Source organism: Gaeumannomyces tritici (assembly GCF_000145635.1).
Source record: "Gaeumannomyces tritici R3-111a-1 unplaced genomic scaffold supercont2.1, whole genome shotgun sequence".
Classification (NCBI taxonomy): domain Eukaryota; kingdom Fungi; phylum Ascomycota; class Sordariomycetes; order Magnaporthales; family Magnaporthaceae; genus Gaeumannomyces; species Gaeumannomyces tritici.
This window is the reverse complement of record NW_008804545.1, coordinates 2,632,172-2,647,580: the sequence shown is the minus strand read 5'-3', so window position 1 is coordinate 2,647,580 and position 15,409 is coordinate 2,632,172. Positions and strand designations below refer to the sequence as shown.

The 15,409-nt window shown below is 57.8% G+C and overlaps 6 protein-coding genes across 6 annotated transcripts; 2 read left to right on the top strand and 4 right to left on the bottom strand.

Annotated features, from left to right (window-relative positions):
- Nucleotides 1-162: 162 nt before the first annotated feature.
- On the bottom strand, nt 163-2,190 carry GGTG_00847 (arrestin domain-containing protein; the record flags this gene model as incomplete). The annotated part of the gene is made up of 1 exon (XM_009218599.1): nt 163-2,190. The coding sequence occupies one exon, from the start codon at nt 2,188-2,190 to the stop codon at nt 163-165; it is 2,028 nt and encodes a 675-aa protein (XP_009216863.1).
- Nucleotides 2,191-2,963: 773 nt separating this feature from the next.
- On the top strand, nt 2,964-3,239 carry GGTG_00846 (hypothetical protein; the record flags this gene model as incomplete). The annotated part of the gene is made up of 2 exons (XM_009218598.1): nt 2,964-3,064; nt 3,164-3,239. The coding sequence occupies 2 exons, from the start codon at nt 2,964-2,966 to the stop codon at nt 3,237-3,239; spliced, it is 177 nt and encodes a 58-aa protein (XP_009216862.1).
- Nucleotides 3,240-6,185: 2,946 nt separating this feature from the next.
- Nucleotides 6,186-6,843, bottom strand: GGTG_00845 (hypothetical protein; the record flags this gene model as incomplete). Its single annotated transcript, XM_009218597.1, has 2 exons — nt 6,186-6,449; nt 6,754-6,843. The coding sequence occupies 2 exons, from the start codon at nt 6,841-6,843 to the stop codon at nt 6,186-6,188; spliced, it is 354 nt and encodes a 117-aa protein (XP_009216861.1).
- Nucleotides 6,844-7,684: 841 nt separating this feature from the next.
- Nucleotides 7,685-9,655, bottom strand: GGTG_00844 (mitochondrial Rho GTPase 1; the record flags this gene model as incomplete). Its single annotated transcript, XM_009218596.1, has 2 exons — nt 7,685-9,558; nt 9,646-9,655. 2 exons carry the CDS (start codon nt 9,653-9,655, stop codon nt 7,685-7,687), a joined length of 1,884 nt encoding a protein of 627 aa, XP_009216860.1.
- Nucleotides 9,656-10,107: 452 nt separating this feature from the next.
- GGTG_00843 (catabolite repression protein creC) lies at nt 10,108-13,546 on the top strand. The gene is made up of 9 exons (XM_009218595.1): nt 10,108-10,854; nt 10,994-11,142; nt 11,242-11,795; nt 11,886-12,053; nt 12,140-12,534; nt 12,609-12,897; nt 12,972-13,121; nt 13,196-13,271; nt 13,330-13,546. Exons 1-9 carry the CDS (start codon nt 10,850-10,852, stop codon nt 13,431-13,433), a joined length of 1,890 nt encoding a protein of 629 aa, XP_009216859.1. The 5' UTR covers nt 10,108-10,849; the 3' UTR covers nt 13,434-13,546.
- On the bottom strand, nt 13,428-15,381 carry GGTG_00842 (hypothetical protein). The gene is made up of 2 exons (XM_009218594.1): nt 14,015-15,381; nt 13,428-13,937 (listed from the first exon to the last, which is right to left on the bottom strand). Exons 1-2 carry the CDS (start codon nt 15,128-15,130, stop codon nt 13,740-13,742), a joined length of 1,314 nt encoding a protein of 437 aa, XP_009216858.1. The 5' UTR covers nt 15,131-15,381; the 3' UTR covers nt 13,428-13,739.
- Between the last annotated feature and the right edge of the window lie 28 nt (nt 15,382-15,409).

Genomic DNA, 15,409 nt, shown 5'->3' with positions numbered 1-15,409 from the left:
GTCGAACCACCAAATGGGATATATAACCGTTTCTTTTCCAGAAAGATAAATGCACAAACACAACGCCAGATGGGAGAGTCTTTGTAAAAACAGGAAAATGTCTGCAAACGCTTAGTCGTTGCACAAATTGAGGGAGATGGATGATAAAGGAAATGGGTTGCATTAGATGACGCGCTCGCGGGCCTGAATGAGATGCAGCCTCCGGCGCTCCTCGCTGTCGCTACCGATGCCGTGCGAGCCAAAGGTGAAGAAGGCGCCGAAGGACGACTGGTGCCTGGACCGCGTGAGCACCGGGCTGTCCGGGGGCATCGCCGTGCTGCTGCCGGGGGAGGAGGCCCGGCCGGCGCCGCCAGTTGGGTGGCCGGTGGTGCGCAAGCACTGATGGTGGTGGTTGTGGCCGTCGGCCTTGGCGGGCCGGTGGCTCTCTTCGGGGATCAGCTCGAGCGGGCTGGCGGCGAGGCATGCGGTGCCGATGGCCGGGATGGCGGGCTCGCTGGCGCTCCCGCCGCAGCTGCAGGCAGTGGCGTAATTGGGCAGGGCAGGGGCGCCGTCGCAGGCGAGGGGCGCGACCTTTGACGACTTGATGGCGGTCGCGTAGCTGGGCACCTTGCTGAGCTCCTCGAGCTCCGGGAAGTCGAGGTGGTCCTCGAGCGAGTGGCGGCCCGAACGGCCATCGCTGCTGTTGTGCCTAGAAAGCGGCGCCGACTGCGGGGGCGACCAGTGCATGGTCTCGGGGGTGCTGCTGTTGCCAGCGCGGCCCGCCAGGACGGCGGCGGCGGCGGCGGCGTTGGCATTGATGGACCCGCCGGCGCTGGAGGCCGTCGATGCAAAGGAGGCGTCCCTGTGCAGGGGTCCGCCAGCATTGCTGGTGGACACGTCCTGCAGCCGCGAGGATAGGGCGGCCGGTGTGATGGCTGTCGCCTCGTTGACCAGGCCCGCCAGATTCTCGTGGGATCCGGCGCGGGAGAGGGCAGAGTAGGGGCTGTTCATGCCGGAATAGGCCCCCGGGATCTGCATGCCTCCAGGAGTCCGATAGCCGCCCATATCGAGGTTCTCATACAGCTGGTCCAGGACGTGCTCGCCATATCCCGGAGGAGCGCCGTGGCTAGCGTTCTCCTGGCTTGGGTTCGGCTGCCCGGCTGAGGGCTGGGAGAGGTTTCCGTCCTCGTCGAGCGGGATGTTAGGCGAGATGAAGATGGTGACGGGTAGGGTGGCGCGGAGCTCCGACACGTGGCCGTCGGGGTTCCTCAAGGCAACGACCATCTTAAGTTTGTGGCGGACCTTGATGCCGTGGGCGTTGACGTCCTGAATGCACTTTCCCAGCTTGCGGGGCAAATCCAGCTGCGCGTTCATCACCCAGCCCTCCTGGCCCGTGTTCTCGATCACGTCCTCCCAGTGCTCCTCGCGGGTGATGGGCAGGACCCACGATGTAACCTCGCGCTCTTTCTTGTGCTCCCGTACCTGCGAGCCCGTCTGGGACTGCGCCATGATGTCGCACACCTCGACCAGGCGGATTGTGACGTCGCCCAGCTCCAGCCCCTTGAGCAAGGGCGTGAACCTCGTCTCGAGCGGGATGGCGCTGCCGAACACGACAGCCTTGCGCGGGACCACGATGGAGTACTCGACCTTGTTGGGCCAGATGTTCTCGACGCTCATGGCGTGCAGGAACTCAAGCGCCGATGTCTCGAGGGTCCTGATCACGCGCAAGTGCTTGTACGCATGGTGGTCGTAGGCGAACTTGCCGCGCGCGATGGTGGCCTTGAGCCGGTACGTGATGCTGGCCTCGCGCAGGCCCTCGACGCTCTCGCACGTCTCCCCGGGGAGCATGATCTCAAACGGGAACTCGTAGTTTCCCTTCTCGAGCATCATGCTTTTGCCGGGCGTCCCAATGAAGCTCGGCCATCGGTGCGTTAGAATATCGGTGGTCTTTTCGAACCTCTGGCTCGAGATGCCCGTTGGGGTCGTCTTCAGATCCGTCCAGGAGAGGTGCAGGGTCCCGTTTAACCTCAGGTGGATGTCTTCGATTCTCGTCGGTCCGGGGACGCATACTGCAACGACGCCCTTGAGCAGCTGGCCAGAAGCCTCGTGGTCGTTGCCCCTGAAAACGATAAAGTCGTTCTCTAACCGGATGTCGAACAGGGTGAAGGAGTGACGGCCTGTGACCGAGGTGAAGGGTAAGAAGGAAGGCATTGTCGCCGTCAACCGGCCACCGGAAGCGAGCCGGTGACACTCGAGGTAGCCAACTCAGTAGTAGGGTGTTGGGCTTGTTACCAACACCACAAACAAGAACGGACGATGGGATGCACTTGGCACCCCGGTGGGCTGGTGGAACTAGGTGTCTGATGGACTTTTCTGTTTTGTTTTGTCGATAATCTCACAAGGAGTCACGCCGGCGCCACAAGACAGAGAGAGTTGTAGGCGCTGGCGATTATCCGGGAAGCTGGAGGGTTGTCTGGCTGATAGCTAAACACCCGTGCCGGAATGCCCCGAGGCAGGGGGGTTCTTTTTTTTTTATCGGGGCCCACGAAAAATGTTTGTAATATATCGGTGACGTAGAGTTGGAGCCTCTACGGCCAAGGGGGTGGGTGGGTGCCCGGGTGTGGATTGTGGGTATCGATGAGTGATGGTCTTGGTTTTGGTTTACACAACTCCAGGGTGTGAAGTAGGTTGTGAATGCCAGCGAATAAGGGCAAGGTGAGCCATTACCAGGGAAGGATTCGAAAGGAAGGAAGGAGAGAGAGAGGGAGAGGAGGGAAAATAACAAACCCATGGCGACAACGAAAAATATCTCACATGGGAAAGCAACAGGAACCCCAGTAGCCATGCACGGGAACGGCTGGAATCGTTATCTTGTCTGAGAAGGAAAAAGTGGTCTGCCCCTGTCCCTGGTGCGCGACATGGACACGAAAAAAAGGAAGCACGCCAGCTGGCTCCCCTGGCCCGGCAGGCCAAGGCTCAAAGCGATGGGTGGAATGATGAGGCCCGGCAGGGCGGATTCGCAGGTACAAGGGCCCAAGCGCCTGCTTGGTCTGGCCGGTCAGATGTGGATGAGGGCGACAGGTGTGTGTGTTGTGTGCGTGTGTGTGGGTGGCATCGAGCCAGGGGAATCATGTCATGGCGACCTTGCGGCCATTTCTGGTCAAAGTGACCCTTACGCGTGCAGCCCGCACAAACGAGGGAGGGGTCGTGCCATCACACCCATTTTCAGCCGCGAGGTTGTGAGGATATTCACACAGTAGTGGGGTATTTCGGCCGGGAGCGCCTATCGCTAGCGCGGACGCAGCTGACCAATTTCTGCAATGGATGGCGGTCGCAACAGAGGCGAATGGAAGCCCAAAAGGCGACATGACAAAAGGTGCGAAACAAAGAGACACAGCGAGAGCGGAGAAGCCAAGCAAAAAGTCAAGATACCTGATGGTGACGGACCTGAGCGTGGCGTTCGGGATTGAACCGGAATTGGTAGGTTTCATGGCTGGCGGCACCGAACTGGAATTATGGAGCCTGCGTGCCTGCCTTTGGTGGAGGGGCAGTCTTATTTAGTCAAATGCGTCAGTGGCGTCAAAAAAGCCCAGGGGCTGCCGACGACTCATGATTTCCCCCTTCCTGTCCGTCTATCAAGACTTGCAGGGTCTTTCCCCCCCCCCTTCAACAAGTATAAAGCGCCCCTCTCTGTATAGGCTCTTGTACCTATCACCCTGCTACAACTCCGGGATGGAGGTTGGTCCTGGTCCCGTATACAGACTGAGACGTGCGTGGGGAAGCGTGCGCGGCGTGGATGCGGGCCAGTACAGGTACACGTGGAGTGAGGCAGGGACACGGCCCACACTCAGCTGAGGTACATTACATGCCCAAGTGGGCTGTGCGCGGGGGCTGGCGGCTGTGGCACAAATCGCAGCTGCACGAGGTGTGGCCCGCAGCCTCTTGGACCGAGCCGAGCTCTTAGGCGAAGAAGCAAACCAACCATTGACCAAATACATGGCAAGCTTTTACCAGATGTGCCCGAAGAAACCGGCTTCCTCACGCCTAGACCCAGGGGTTTTATTCATTTTTAGCTAACCGCTCACCCCCAAGACAATTTAATTGATACACCAAAAGGGCCGAAAAGTGGGCAACTTTTCCCCAAATCGACTTAATAGCTTCCGGCAAGTAATAAACAATCAAATGTGTAAACTTCGGGAAAATTATAAAAATTGAAAGAAAAATGCTATTTAAAACTATTGCTTATTTATTTGGTACTTAATATTTTGTAAATTTCTAAATTGGTTATTTCGCCGGGAAACCGCTTTGTAAATAACATGCTTTCTTCTGGTGTATCAATTAAATTGTCTTGGGGGTGCCGCTCCCCGAAGTGATGTGAGCACAATGTGCGACCCATACATAAATACGTATGTGGTCTCCTCGTGCGTCGCACAGGCAAACAGGAACACTCCGGATGCACTGTGCCGCATGCGTTCCTAAGCGATGTCCCCTCTTGGGCGGCCAGCGAAGCAGCCATTGATCATATACATCCTGGCTGTGCGTCACCAAAACGTAAGCACGGCCTGTTCGTGTTGGCCTCTGGCTCGCATTTCCCCGTAGAGGCGACGAATGAATGGCCTCCATCTCCAAGTTCCATCTCGTATCAAGGACGCTGATAAGTTGGGTTAGGTAAAGACCCCGGGTTGAGTTTGCCCGGCGCATTGCTTCTCTTTGCTGGTCCGGACCCTGGCGCATGCTACGTCGAAAGCCGCGGCTCCTTACCAGGAGCTTATACGTGAGCCTTGCCGGCCTCGCGGCTGTGCGGAATCAGATGTTGAAATGCCAAGTCGCGGCACAACCCCCTAACCCATCCTTTTCCGTGGCCTGATCGTCCGGCTCTTCTACGACGGCTCCAGAAACCAAGCGTCCAAATCGACCGGTTTTCATCTGTCGATATGCACTGGAACTGCAGCCACACCTTGCGGATCGTGGTGGATATATGTGGCATATAGGGTACTTTATTTCCACATCCGCGCATAACCTACACGCCCGCGCTGTAGCGCTGTTACCGCCCTGCAGAAAGCCGGTGAACGGGTGTGGCACAAATGAGACGGGAGCGTGACGGGGGCCCTCCTTCGGCTCCGCGAGGCACATCCGAACTACAAAGGTATCTACCCAAGGTAGGGAAGTCCTGTCGCGACTTTCAGGCCATGTTTCCAGTCTTCCCCTGCCCTGCCACCCTACTTACCGGCAGGCATGCACGGCGTGCATATGGTATATGTACATCGTACATCACAATATAGAGGCACCCCCTTCCGGCGTCGATGCATGTCGATCACTGGAGCCGACCTGGTGCCCGCCTGCCCGCGGGCTCGGCTCGTGGCCTGTGTGGTTCCACAGATTCTAGCCGCGCGAGGGCGCCTTGTTCACCTGGTGATGTCCACCACCATCTGGGCTGCCGTGTTTCTTGCCCCAACCGGCCAGCCCGTCCAGCCACAGACCAGATTTGCCCCGCCATCAAGACTAGGTCTACACCACAGGGTTATGTATCCGGCTGATGAATCTTCCGTAGGCAATCCAGGTCGCGTAGGGCTATCGGCGTCCCTGAGATAGAAAAGGTTGGCATGTCGTCAGATACGCGCTGGACCGCTTGGCAGGCAGAAAACCAAGGTTTGCCCGAGCGTGAGAGCTTTCCGTCCGTCCTGCCCTGGGCGACTAGAACCTGGACTAAGGTGCCGGGGAGGAAAAAGACGTCTTCGGGTGGTTCCGGGAATTGCTCGGAGCGAGGGTACATCCACATCAGCCGTTTTCCCGGCACCCGCGCATGTACACGCACGTGCCTCCCAATCACACCCTCCAAGTCCCGACGAACCTTGAGCTGGTCTCGACTGTTGAGTGCAGCTGGGAATGGCACATGGGCTGTCAAGCATGCCATCCCGAATCGGGACCCAGTCTTCTGCCTGTTTTTGTTCCAACTGGTGGGTCTCGGGATCCATCACACCATGCCGTGTTCTCCCGAAAAGGGTCCGATTTGTCTTTTTTGTCTTATTCCATCCCAAGCCCAAGCGGTGATAGCCGCCAGCACGGCCGAGCTCAGGCTTCCAGAACATGGAAAATCAGCAAAGAAAGAAGCTCAAATCACCCATCTGGACCGCCGCCGCCAAGGGTCGAGTGGATCCCACACCCACCGACGACGGCCCGAGTTCCACCCGACGGGGTTTTTTGACTCACAGACTGACGTTTGATATCTGGCGCCTCTCCATATCTCCTGGACACCCCGGCGGCTTACTGTCTGTCGAGATAAGGGGATTGACCATGGGGATCTGGATCTTGCCTAGCCACCTAGGAAGGACCTGGGTGCCTGCCTGCTCAGCCGAGCGGCAAAACAAACATCCACCGCCACGGGCACACACACACACACACACACACACACACACACACACGCCCACACGGCACGGACAAACACATGCTCCAACTGTGGCACGTAAATACTAAACAAAATTTCCGATTTAGGGTTGTGGCTGCACTACTGGGAGCCGCATTCCAAGCCCGAACAAAGTCCGGCCCGGCACCAAGCCTGTCGTATAACATCTTCCGGTCCAGGTTTTGCCATCATAGTCTAAAATCTGCTAGGAAGACTAGAGATACTAGTGCTGACCAACTCTGATTTTGGCCATGATATGGTCCGGATCTATCTTTGTCCGGCTCAGAAGCGGCGGGGCGTAGAGGAGGCGTGCATCCATCCATATCACGATTGTGCAACGAACGGCCTTTTTGGCGGCGGCACCAACATACCATACCGCCTCTTATCAACCGAAGAACCCTAGCGGTGACCCTCACCGCCGACCCAGCTGCATGAGGGAGGCCCCACAGCCAGGCCGGCATTGAGGCGTTTCTGTTTCTTGCCATCCGAGTTTCCCTCCTTGGCCGTGGGCCATCTGAGCCATCTTGGCTTTTCCCTTACTCGGATCCGGCCGTAGGTTTATCTACTGTTGCATGCGGTCTGCTCCTTGGAGGACGGTTAATGTGACTGCGATACACTTTGTTTTGCACTATCAGCGAGCACATCCCATCCCCGCTCATTATGGTTCGACGGCAATGCCCATTCGTACGTCAATGGAAGATGCCAAAGCTCCTGTTTCGCATGTATCTGGTGGGGCCTGATAATCCACCGAGGTAGCAACATCCGTATGCCGGTGGCTTGCTAGAGGAAACGGCGGCGAGGTTCCAGAGAGACTCTTGGACTCTTGGCTCTAGGGTTGCTGATGTTATGTTCTTTGAGCCAAGGAGTTGGGGAATCTATACATACTTGCTGAGCGTAGAAGCAAAGCTGGCGTGGCCCGTCCGGCATGCACTGTATATTCACCGTCGGAACATGAAGGATATCGAAGCCTATGATAGCAGAATCGAATGTGATTGCGCCTGGAGTGAGCATCCAGACTAGCAGCGTTTGGGTATCAAAAGCCCGCGGAGCTCGGGGGAGCCTCCTCCACATGCGTGGAGAAAAGAGTGTAGGATCAGACAAGCCGAAGAGCCAGAGGGAGCAGGACAAGACAGGCGGAGGAAGCGAAGAAGAAATCGGCTACTACGAGTATTAAAACGACCTCTAGACGCCAATGCGAGCAAAGGATCGATAAGGGAGGCAAGATTGGAAGCAGGCGAGAGCCAGACTCCCGAGGAACGATAGGCCAGCCGGTTGCCCGGTCGGTTGGGACACCGGCCCGAATCAGTTCGAGTTGGTAGACCGACGCCATATCATAAAGGCGGCAGCAGCGGCGCAGGCTGTAGCGCCGAGGGCGACGTACAGGCTAGTTCTGTCCGGTGGCGGCTCCTCGCTCTTCGGGAACGCTGTGCTGGGGTTTGTGGCCGCCTCGGCGAGGGCAACGAAGAGTTCGCTGATGCTGTCCCACGTGACGCTCACGTGCAGGGGCGTGCTCATATTCAGGCTTGATGTGTACGTATCGGGTTGCAGCTCACTCCGCTGCATCGTCTTGTCCCGGTCGGCCTTGAGCGCTGTGTATATGGCGGGTAGGTCGTCAAGCTGGGGGAAGCGCCGTCGTAGCGACACAATGTGTGAAAACGAGTCTGGGTCAGACGAGTCGTAGGCATAGCAAATGAGATCGCATGCATCCAGCTTGGCCTGGTTCTCGAGTATGGCCGGTTCCAGCTCCCCGAGCTCCTCCAGGATAAGGTAGCACTGCCTTCCACCTTGGAGCTCAACACTGTTCACTGCTCGTCGCGGCTTGATAGTCGGCCGATAAAGCGGCTCAAACGGCCGACTGAGGAAGGCGTCGAGCAAAGACGACTTGCCGGCACCAGACGCGCCGATTATGTAGCACAGCACAACGTTGCGCTCCACCCTGCCCGGTTTCCTCCTTCGTTTGCGGGCCTTGGTTATCTTGAGGGCTGCCGTGATGGCGTCCCTCGGGTTGGGAGGCTCAAAGCCTAAGTACGCGAGATACTCCAACGTGGTCTTGGGCTCGACGAATGTCGTCATACTCCATTGCGCTAGCCAGCCCTGCAGAGTTATATGTCCCGCCTCGTTTCTGACAGTGGAAGATGGGAACGAGGTTTCTTGCCATGACGCTGGTAGCCCTGGGGTAGGCGCAAAAAGCGCGGCGAGCTCATGGTCGTTCAAGCCGCCATCGTTGTCTTTGTCGAACAGGAGAAACAAGTCCACAAAGAATCGATAGCCGGCCGGACTAAGCTCGGCCGACGCATATTCCGGCACGTCAAATTTGGGGCGCAGAAAGCTGTCGTGGAGGCTCAGACTGTCGGTGTAATGATGGTGCCGTAGGATGGTCCAGATCGTCTCGTGTCGGCCTTTTTCCGCGTAGAGCTTGTTCAGCAGCAGAAAGCCTTGCTGGTCAATGCCTTTCTCGATGAAAGAGCTAGGGATGGCCTTGGCGATGGTTGTCTTGATATTCTCCAGCTCCTCAGGCAACAGCGGCTTGTCAAACGACTTTGCCTGGAACTCATGCATCTCTTGGTCGCTAAGGTAGCCATCCTGGTCCTTATCGCTCAGATAAAATATGCGCCTGAGGGCATCGATGCACGCAGGCTTCAGCTTGCCCTCCTTGTAGTCAAAGAGCGGGGCGATGGGGTGTGTGACAGCCTTCTGGCAGAGAAAGAAGGCTTCGACAACGTTGCGGTGCTCCTTGGCGCTGGAGCGGACGCACGAATCGATCTCGCGGAACTCGGTCATGACGGGCAGCATCTCCTCGTCGGCGACCTGGACAAAGCCCCCCTCACCGGCCAGGTCCGACTTGTTCGCGCACAACACCACGGGGACATTAACGCCGAGGGAGCGGAAGTAAGGCATCCAAAACAGGGCCACGCGTTCGTAGCTGTAGTGGTCCGAGTAGACCAGCAGTATGACGTTGGACTTGCGGATCTCCTTGCGCAGCGTGGTGCGGTCCTGCGGCCGGGCCGAGGTATCGACGATGGTGGTGACGACATTGTCGGGGGTTCCGATGTTGGGCGGGATCGTGATCTGAGGGAGGACCGGCTGGATCTTGTTGGCAACGAATACGTCCTTAACCAGCGACGCAATGAGGCTGGACTTGCCGGTGCCCTCGTCGCCACACACGCAGATTCGCACTGATTGCAGCTCGCCGCGGGCGTTAGATGATGCTGCTGAAGAAGGAGAGGAACAGGCAGGGAGGCAAGCGAAATGTGTCGACTAACCTGTCGTCATGTTGCCTTGGGGGAGGGCGATTCCTGTCAGATCATGCTCGCCGTTGTCGGGGTTATGTTCGTGGCAAAGACACCATTATCAAGAAAAGGACCATGTGACGGGTGGTCGTTCTGTCCAAGGGGACGGGAGCCAGAGAAGCCAGATGACCAACTGGTGATTGGTGGATAGATGGCAGAAGGCGGTACAGCTGAGCTTCAAATCCGTCAGTCCTGCCCGACAGGCCGGATCCAGGGACAGCTCTCCATTCAGGGGGCTTCTGCGCAGGGGATAGGGAGGACAGCTGGAGCCAGGGCGTCATGCCAGCAAGGCAGCGCTGCTGACTGGTCAGATTTTCGGTTCGCCCCGCCACCTGAGCTCTCAACACGTCGCAGCCAACCAAGCCAGAAGAAGTCTGTGCGACGCCTCGTCTGCACGCTTGCTATTTTGAGCAAAGTTGCCAGCTGCTACGCTGCCCTGGGGTTGCGCATTGGGTTGATGGCATTGCTTGAACGACCCGACAGCTTGGCCGTCAATAACTCTGGAAGCTCACATGCACCAAGTTTCGTTTCCGGTCTCCCAAATGCAGCTTTTCATCTTCTGTGCGCTTTACACTTTGCCAAAATGCAGCTCTGGGTGCTACGCCCCGTTTCGAGGTCTCATTGATGTTAGGCCACACCGCTCGCCGCACAATCGATGACGAACGTGCCCTTGATGACCTGACCAGGGCTTGCATCGCACGGCCGTGTTGGCTGCCGGATCAGGACGCAGCACTCGGTTCATGACATCTTCAAATGCTCCTTTCTCGGTGTGTGGAAGCCGGGGAAAGAGGGGCTGGGGGCTGACTACCCCACAAAGTTGGCTGAATGCGGTAGCTCCCTGCGATGGACAGGGACAGAGCAATTGAGCAGCACATGCAGGAGCCGAGCCCCGGGCCTTGCGCCGCTTGACGAGCGAAGCTCCCATTGCGCAATAATAACCGCAACTCCCAACGTCCGCTGCCACCGCTCCGCTTTCCTTCCTCCCACAGCAATTCCTGCTGCCCTGCGCTAGCACCTGCCTGACTTACACACTCGCGAGTTCCTTTCCACAAGCTCCGCGAACTGTGCGACCTCGAAGCGAAAGTCGCGGGCCCTGATCGGAAAGCTCCTCCTCCTCCAGAGCCCCTTCCTGCCTCGCTATCCGCGCTCTGACTGGGCCTAGAGCCGAGCCGTCACCATGTTGTACGATTCCCCGTCCGCGAAACTCCAATGCTACGGCCTCAGCTCTTCAATCAGCATTGCAGACTTTCTTGGTTTTGTCTTCATCATCCCTTGCGCGAACAAGCATAGCCCATCGCTGATATCCGCCTACTTGCGACAGTAGTGTCCTTCCACCTCCCCCTCGATACCCTACCCAGGCTGCCTACAACGCAGCCATGGCAGCGGGAGGGCACATCGCGCCCATGATCGAGACAAACAATATCCTGTCGAACCCCTCGGGGCCCGAGTTCCAGTTTCTCGTCGGAGAGGGTGAGCCAGCTACCTGCAGCTGCAGACCTCGTTGACACGGGTGATGCTCGAGCGCATATCGCATATGGCATGGCCTAGGCTAACATGACAAACCTCAAGGTCTATACGTCCTCAAGGAGGACCTGCACTTGGCAACGCCCCCGCCCCATCCATCCGAGGCACCTCCCGTGAACCTCAACCCCCTGGCCACCACTCCCCAGCCCGCCACCTCCGGCAGCAAGGTGTCGCTTCTCAATCTTGATGATCGCTCTACACCGCCGGCGTTGAACAAGATGCTGGCCGCCATGTCCGTGACGAGCCTTCAGGTGGGTGGCGCCGGACAGACGGGCATGCCAGACAAACCTCGTGAGAGCGAGTCCTCCACGGACGCGGGCATGAGCACCGAGGACAGGGCAACTTCTAGCGAGCTGGCGTCTTCTGCGCCAGCTTTCGGCCAAGGGAACACGCTCCTCACACAAGTTCCCACCAAGGATGCCAGTAAGAGGAAGAAGCCCAAGAATAACATTACTAAGAGCAACTCTTCTTTCATCTCCCGGGTCATAATCCATGAGAACCTCTCCAAGAGACTGGCGGAGCGCCCAGGCGACGGTATGTTTGCTTTTGCGAACATCAACCGTGCCTTTCAGTGGCTAGACCTATCCTCACCGACCAAGGTATGCCGTTGTTTTTTTGCCGCAATAGCTGCCCGCTTATTGCGCGAAGCCTGATTGAGAAGTTTCCTCGCGCTGCTGACAATCCTCTAGGCCGACTACTTGACTAAGATTCTGTTCACCAAAGCCCACTGTCTGTGCCACGACGTCAACAAGGTCACTCGGAGCACCACACATATCGACGTGGTCATGGGCTTCTCTACTGGAGAGGTCATCTGGTGGGAGCCGGTGTCCCAGAGATATACGAGGCTCAACAAGAATGTAGGGTCGCATTTCCCATGATAATTCCCCTGCATCTATTCTGGTAGTCGAGGTCTTCTGTGATGCTGACTTTGCCGTTTTATCAGGGGATAATCAACGGAACCCCTGTGTCGGAGATCCGGTGGATCCCTGGATCGGAGAACCTGTTCATGGCGGCTCACATGGATGGCTCGCTCGTGGTGTACGACAAGGAAAAGGAGGATGCAAACTTTTCCCCAGAAGAGGAGGAGAATGGCGCCTCCAAGGAGAATGGCGAGCCAGACGCAACTGCTCCGTCCGGCACCAAGGCTCGGATAAACTTCCGCCAGCAGATCCAGGTTGTCAAATCTGTCTCCTCCAAAAACCAGAAGTTCAATCCAGTCTCTGTCTGGAAGCTCTCCAACCAGCGCGCGAACGCCTTCTCTTTCTCTCCTGACAATAGGCACCTTGCCGTTGTCTCAGAGGACGGCTCCCTTCGCATCATCGACTACCTGAAGGAACAGTGAGCACCCATCCCAACTTTTCGAGCCCAAAAACGTCGGTAGTCAAGGCGCGGTTGCTGACGGACCCCCACAGGCTACTCGATCTGTTCCTTTCATACTACGGTGGACTTAGCTGCGTATGCTGGTCCCCTGACGGCAAGTACGTGCTCACGGGAGGGCAGGACGACCTCATTTCGATCTGGTGCCCCGCAGAGTCAGCCCTCATAGCTCGATGCCAGGGACATCAGTCATGGGTGACCTCGGTTGCCTTCGACCCCTGGAGGTGCGATACCAAAAACTACCGATTTGGCAGCGTTGGCGAAGACTGCCGGCTGTGCCTTTGGGACTTCAATGTCGGAATGCTCCATAGACCCAAGGCTGCCGTGAGTACACCTCCTATGCATTCTTCGGTGGAAGTGTTTTGAAGCCAGTCATTACTGATACCTCGCACGCATAGGCTTCTATCCAGAGAGGCGCGGCTGCCACGTCGCCACTGCAGCGTGCCGACACACAGAACACCACATCGACCGCCTCTGAGCCGGCGGAAAAGGTGCTGCCCCATCCAGTCGTGCCTCGGGCCAAGACAGCGATGCTACCTCCAGTTTGCGTAAGCGCTCGATCCTCCTTTTTTGGGTCCTCTGTTGTGACAATGTCGCTCACCCCACTACCTGGGATGTCTAGTCCAAGAGCATCGACAAAGACCCGCTCTGCTGGCTTGAGTTTACCGAAGAGTCCATTATGACTAGCTGTAAGAACGGTAAGTATGTAAGACGTAACCTCTAAGCAAAAGATTCAGCATCTGACGGAGTCAACAGGTCATATTCGAACTTGGAGTCGTCCGACGGATGCAGCCCACGCAAGGACAGCCAGAGCTAGTGAGGTGCCTAGAGCTCATGCAGGTCATTGTATGCATCCTTAATGTACTACTTAATCGGCTCCCTCGTTCTTTCAGTACCGACTATGAAAGCCAGCCACGTCGCAGGTGCACAGTAATACCGCCGAGAGAAATTAAAGATACGAGTTACGGCTGCATTGGGTGATTTTCGTTTTGGCAGTCCTCCTTGTCGTCAAGGAGTATGATATTCGTTCACAGCAACGGAGATGCCGATGCGTGGTACCACTGGCCTGTGCTCTCTCGTCACATCCTATCAAGAAGCCGCGGCATCTCTGTTGATGTCTAGGGGAGTCGTTCATCCAATTACATGCTATGGCTCGGATCCTGTCTTCATTCATCTGAGGAATGGTGTTTGATTTCTTTTTTGATCCGTCGGTTGCCTCGACTGCGGGCGCTCGTCTCGATCATACTGGGTCCATCTGCGCCCTCGTCTTCCGAGCCGCTCTCCTCTTCCTCTGCCCGCTGATTTGCCCTGTCAACCCTGCGCTTCATAACGAGGTCATTGAAAAAGTCATTCAACGTGAAGGCCTTGTGGGGGGTCAGATAAGTTAGCTTTCCGCACGGCGTCAACGCTGTAGCTTCAGGATAATCTAGGATATGCATACCGCGGGGCACCCGCCCACCGGGCAGGCTATAGGTGCGCCATTCCCCCTAGTAAGCATGTCGACGATCGCCGACTTTTCAAAGGTATGCTTGCACTTGTTATTTGAGAATGGCTCTTCGAAGCCGCGAAGAGTGATGGGGCACTTGAGGCTGTCGCTGACCCCGGCCACAATCAGGTCGTCGTCGTCGTCGTCCCTGCCCTCTGCTCTCCCGTCGCCGCCGGCGGCCGGCAGGACGGGATTCCCGTCGCTGTCGAACCAACGGTGGGCATCCGGAAGGTTTTGGGTGCCATCCGGGTGCAGGGCGTCGTGCCAGTGCTTCTTGAGTGAGACGTAGTCGTTGTTCTGGCCGTACTTGTCGTACGCAGACAAGGCCTCGAACTCGGCAGCCTTGGCCTTGCGCGACTCGGCGTACAGGCGTAGCGGGCCGGGCGGGCCCTTGATGCGCTTTTTGCGGGATGCCCTGGAGCTGCCCTCCGCCTCCCCGTTCTCGTCCGCGTCCTCGTCCGCCGCGGCCCGCTGGGTGGAGGACAGGAAGTCGTCCACGTCCTCGACGTCCTGGAAGCGGAGCCGCTGGTCGTTCCCGCCGTTGGCAGAAGCTGCCGCCGCCGCCGCCGCCGCCTGCGAGGGCTGGGCCTGGACCGAGGCGTGGACCTCGCGCAGCGACTGCCTGGTGTCCTCGGTTGCGTACCGGTAGTTGATGGCGTCGCGCGCCGCAGCCTCGATGTCAGCCGACAGGCCCGGCACGACGCCCTCGAGCCGGGCCAGGGCCTCCTCGACCCTGGCGTCGGCCTCGGGGATCTCGGCCGACGAGGCGGGCTGTTGCCGCCTCTTTTTGGCCCGCCGCTCGGCGTCCTCGCGGCGCTCGACGAGGCGGTCGTTTATGCTGCTGATGGCGGTGGGCAGCAGCTTGGACAGGCTGGCGAGGGTCCTCTCGAGCTCCGCCAGGTCCGCCGTGTTGTTCGCCAGCCCGGCCAGGGTCTGCCGCGCCGGGTCGGACATGGAAAAGGCCGGCCGCTCGTAGGGCGGCATCTCTAGCCCGGCGTCTGGCCTCTCCCGACCGTGGCGACGGGCAGCCGAGGAGGCCCCGCTTTGGACGAGGCGCCTGCTACTGGACATGGCTGTGGGGGTTGGGTTGGGTGTGAGGGTTCTGCTCCAACGAAGTGCGCCCCAAATAGTGATTCAGAGGGCCCAAATCTTCTAGCACTGAATAGGAACCTATTCCAAACAGTATCCTCGGATGTATCGGTGTGAGTCTCACACGACAAACTTTGAGAGAATGACGGCAGGTAGTTGATCGAGTACCTAAAACGCGGTTGCCGTCCTCGCATTGGACAAACGCGTCTCTGACTGTCAGGGATTTGATTGAGTGACGGGTCGGCACGTGATCGTCATACT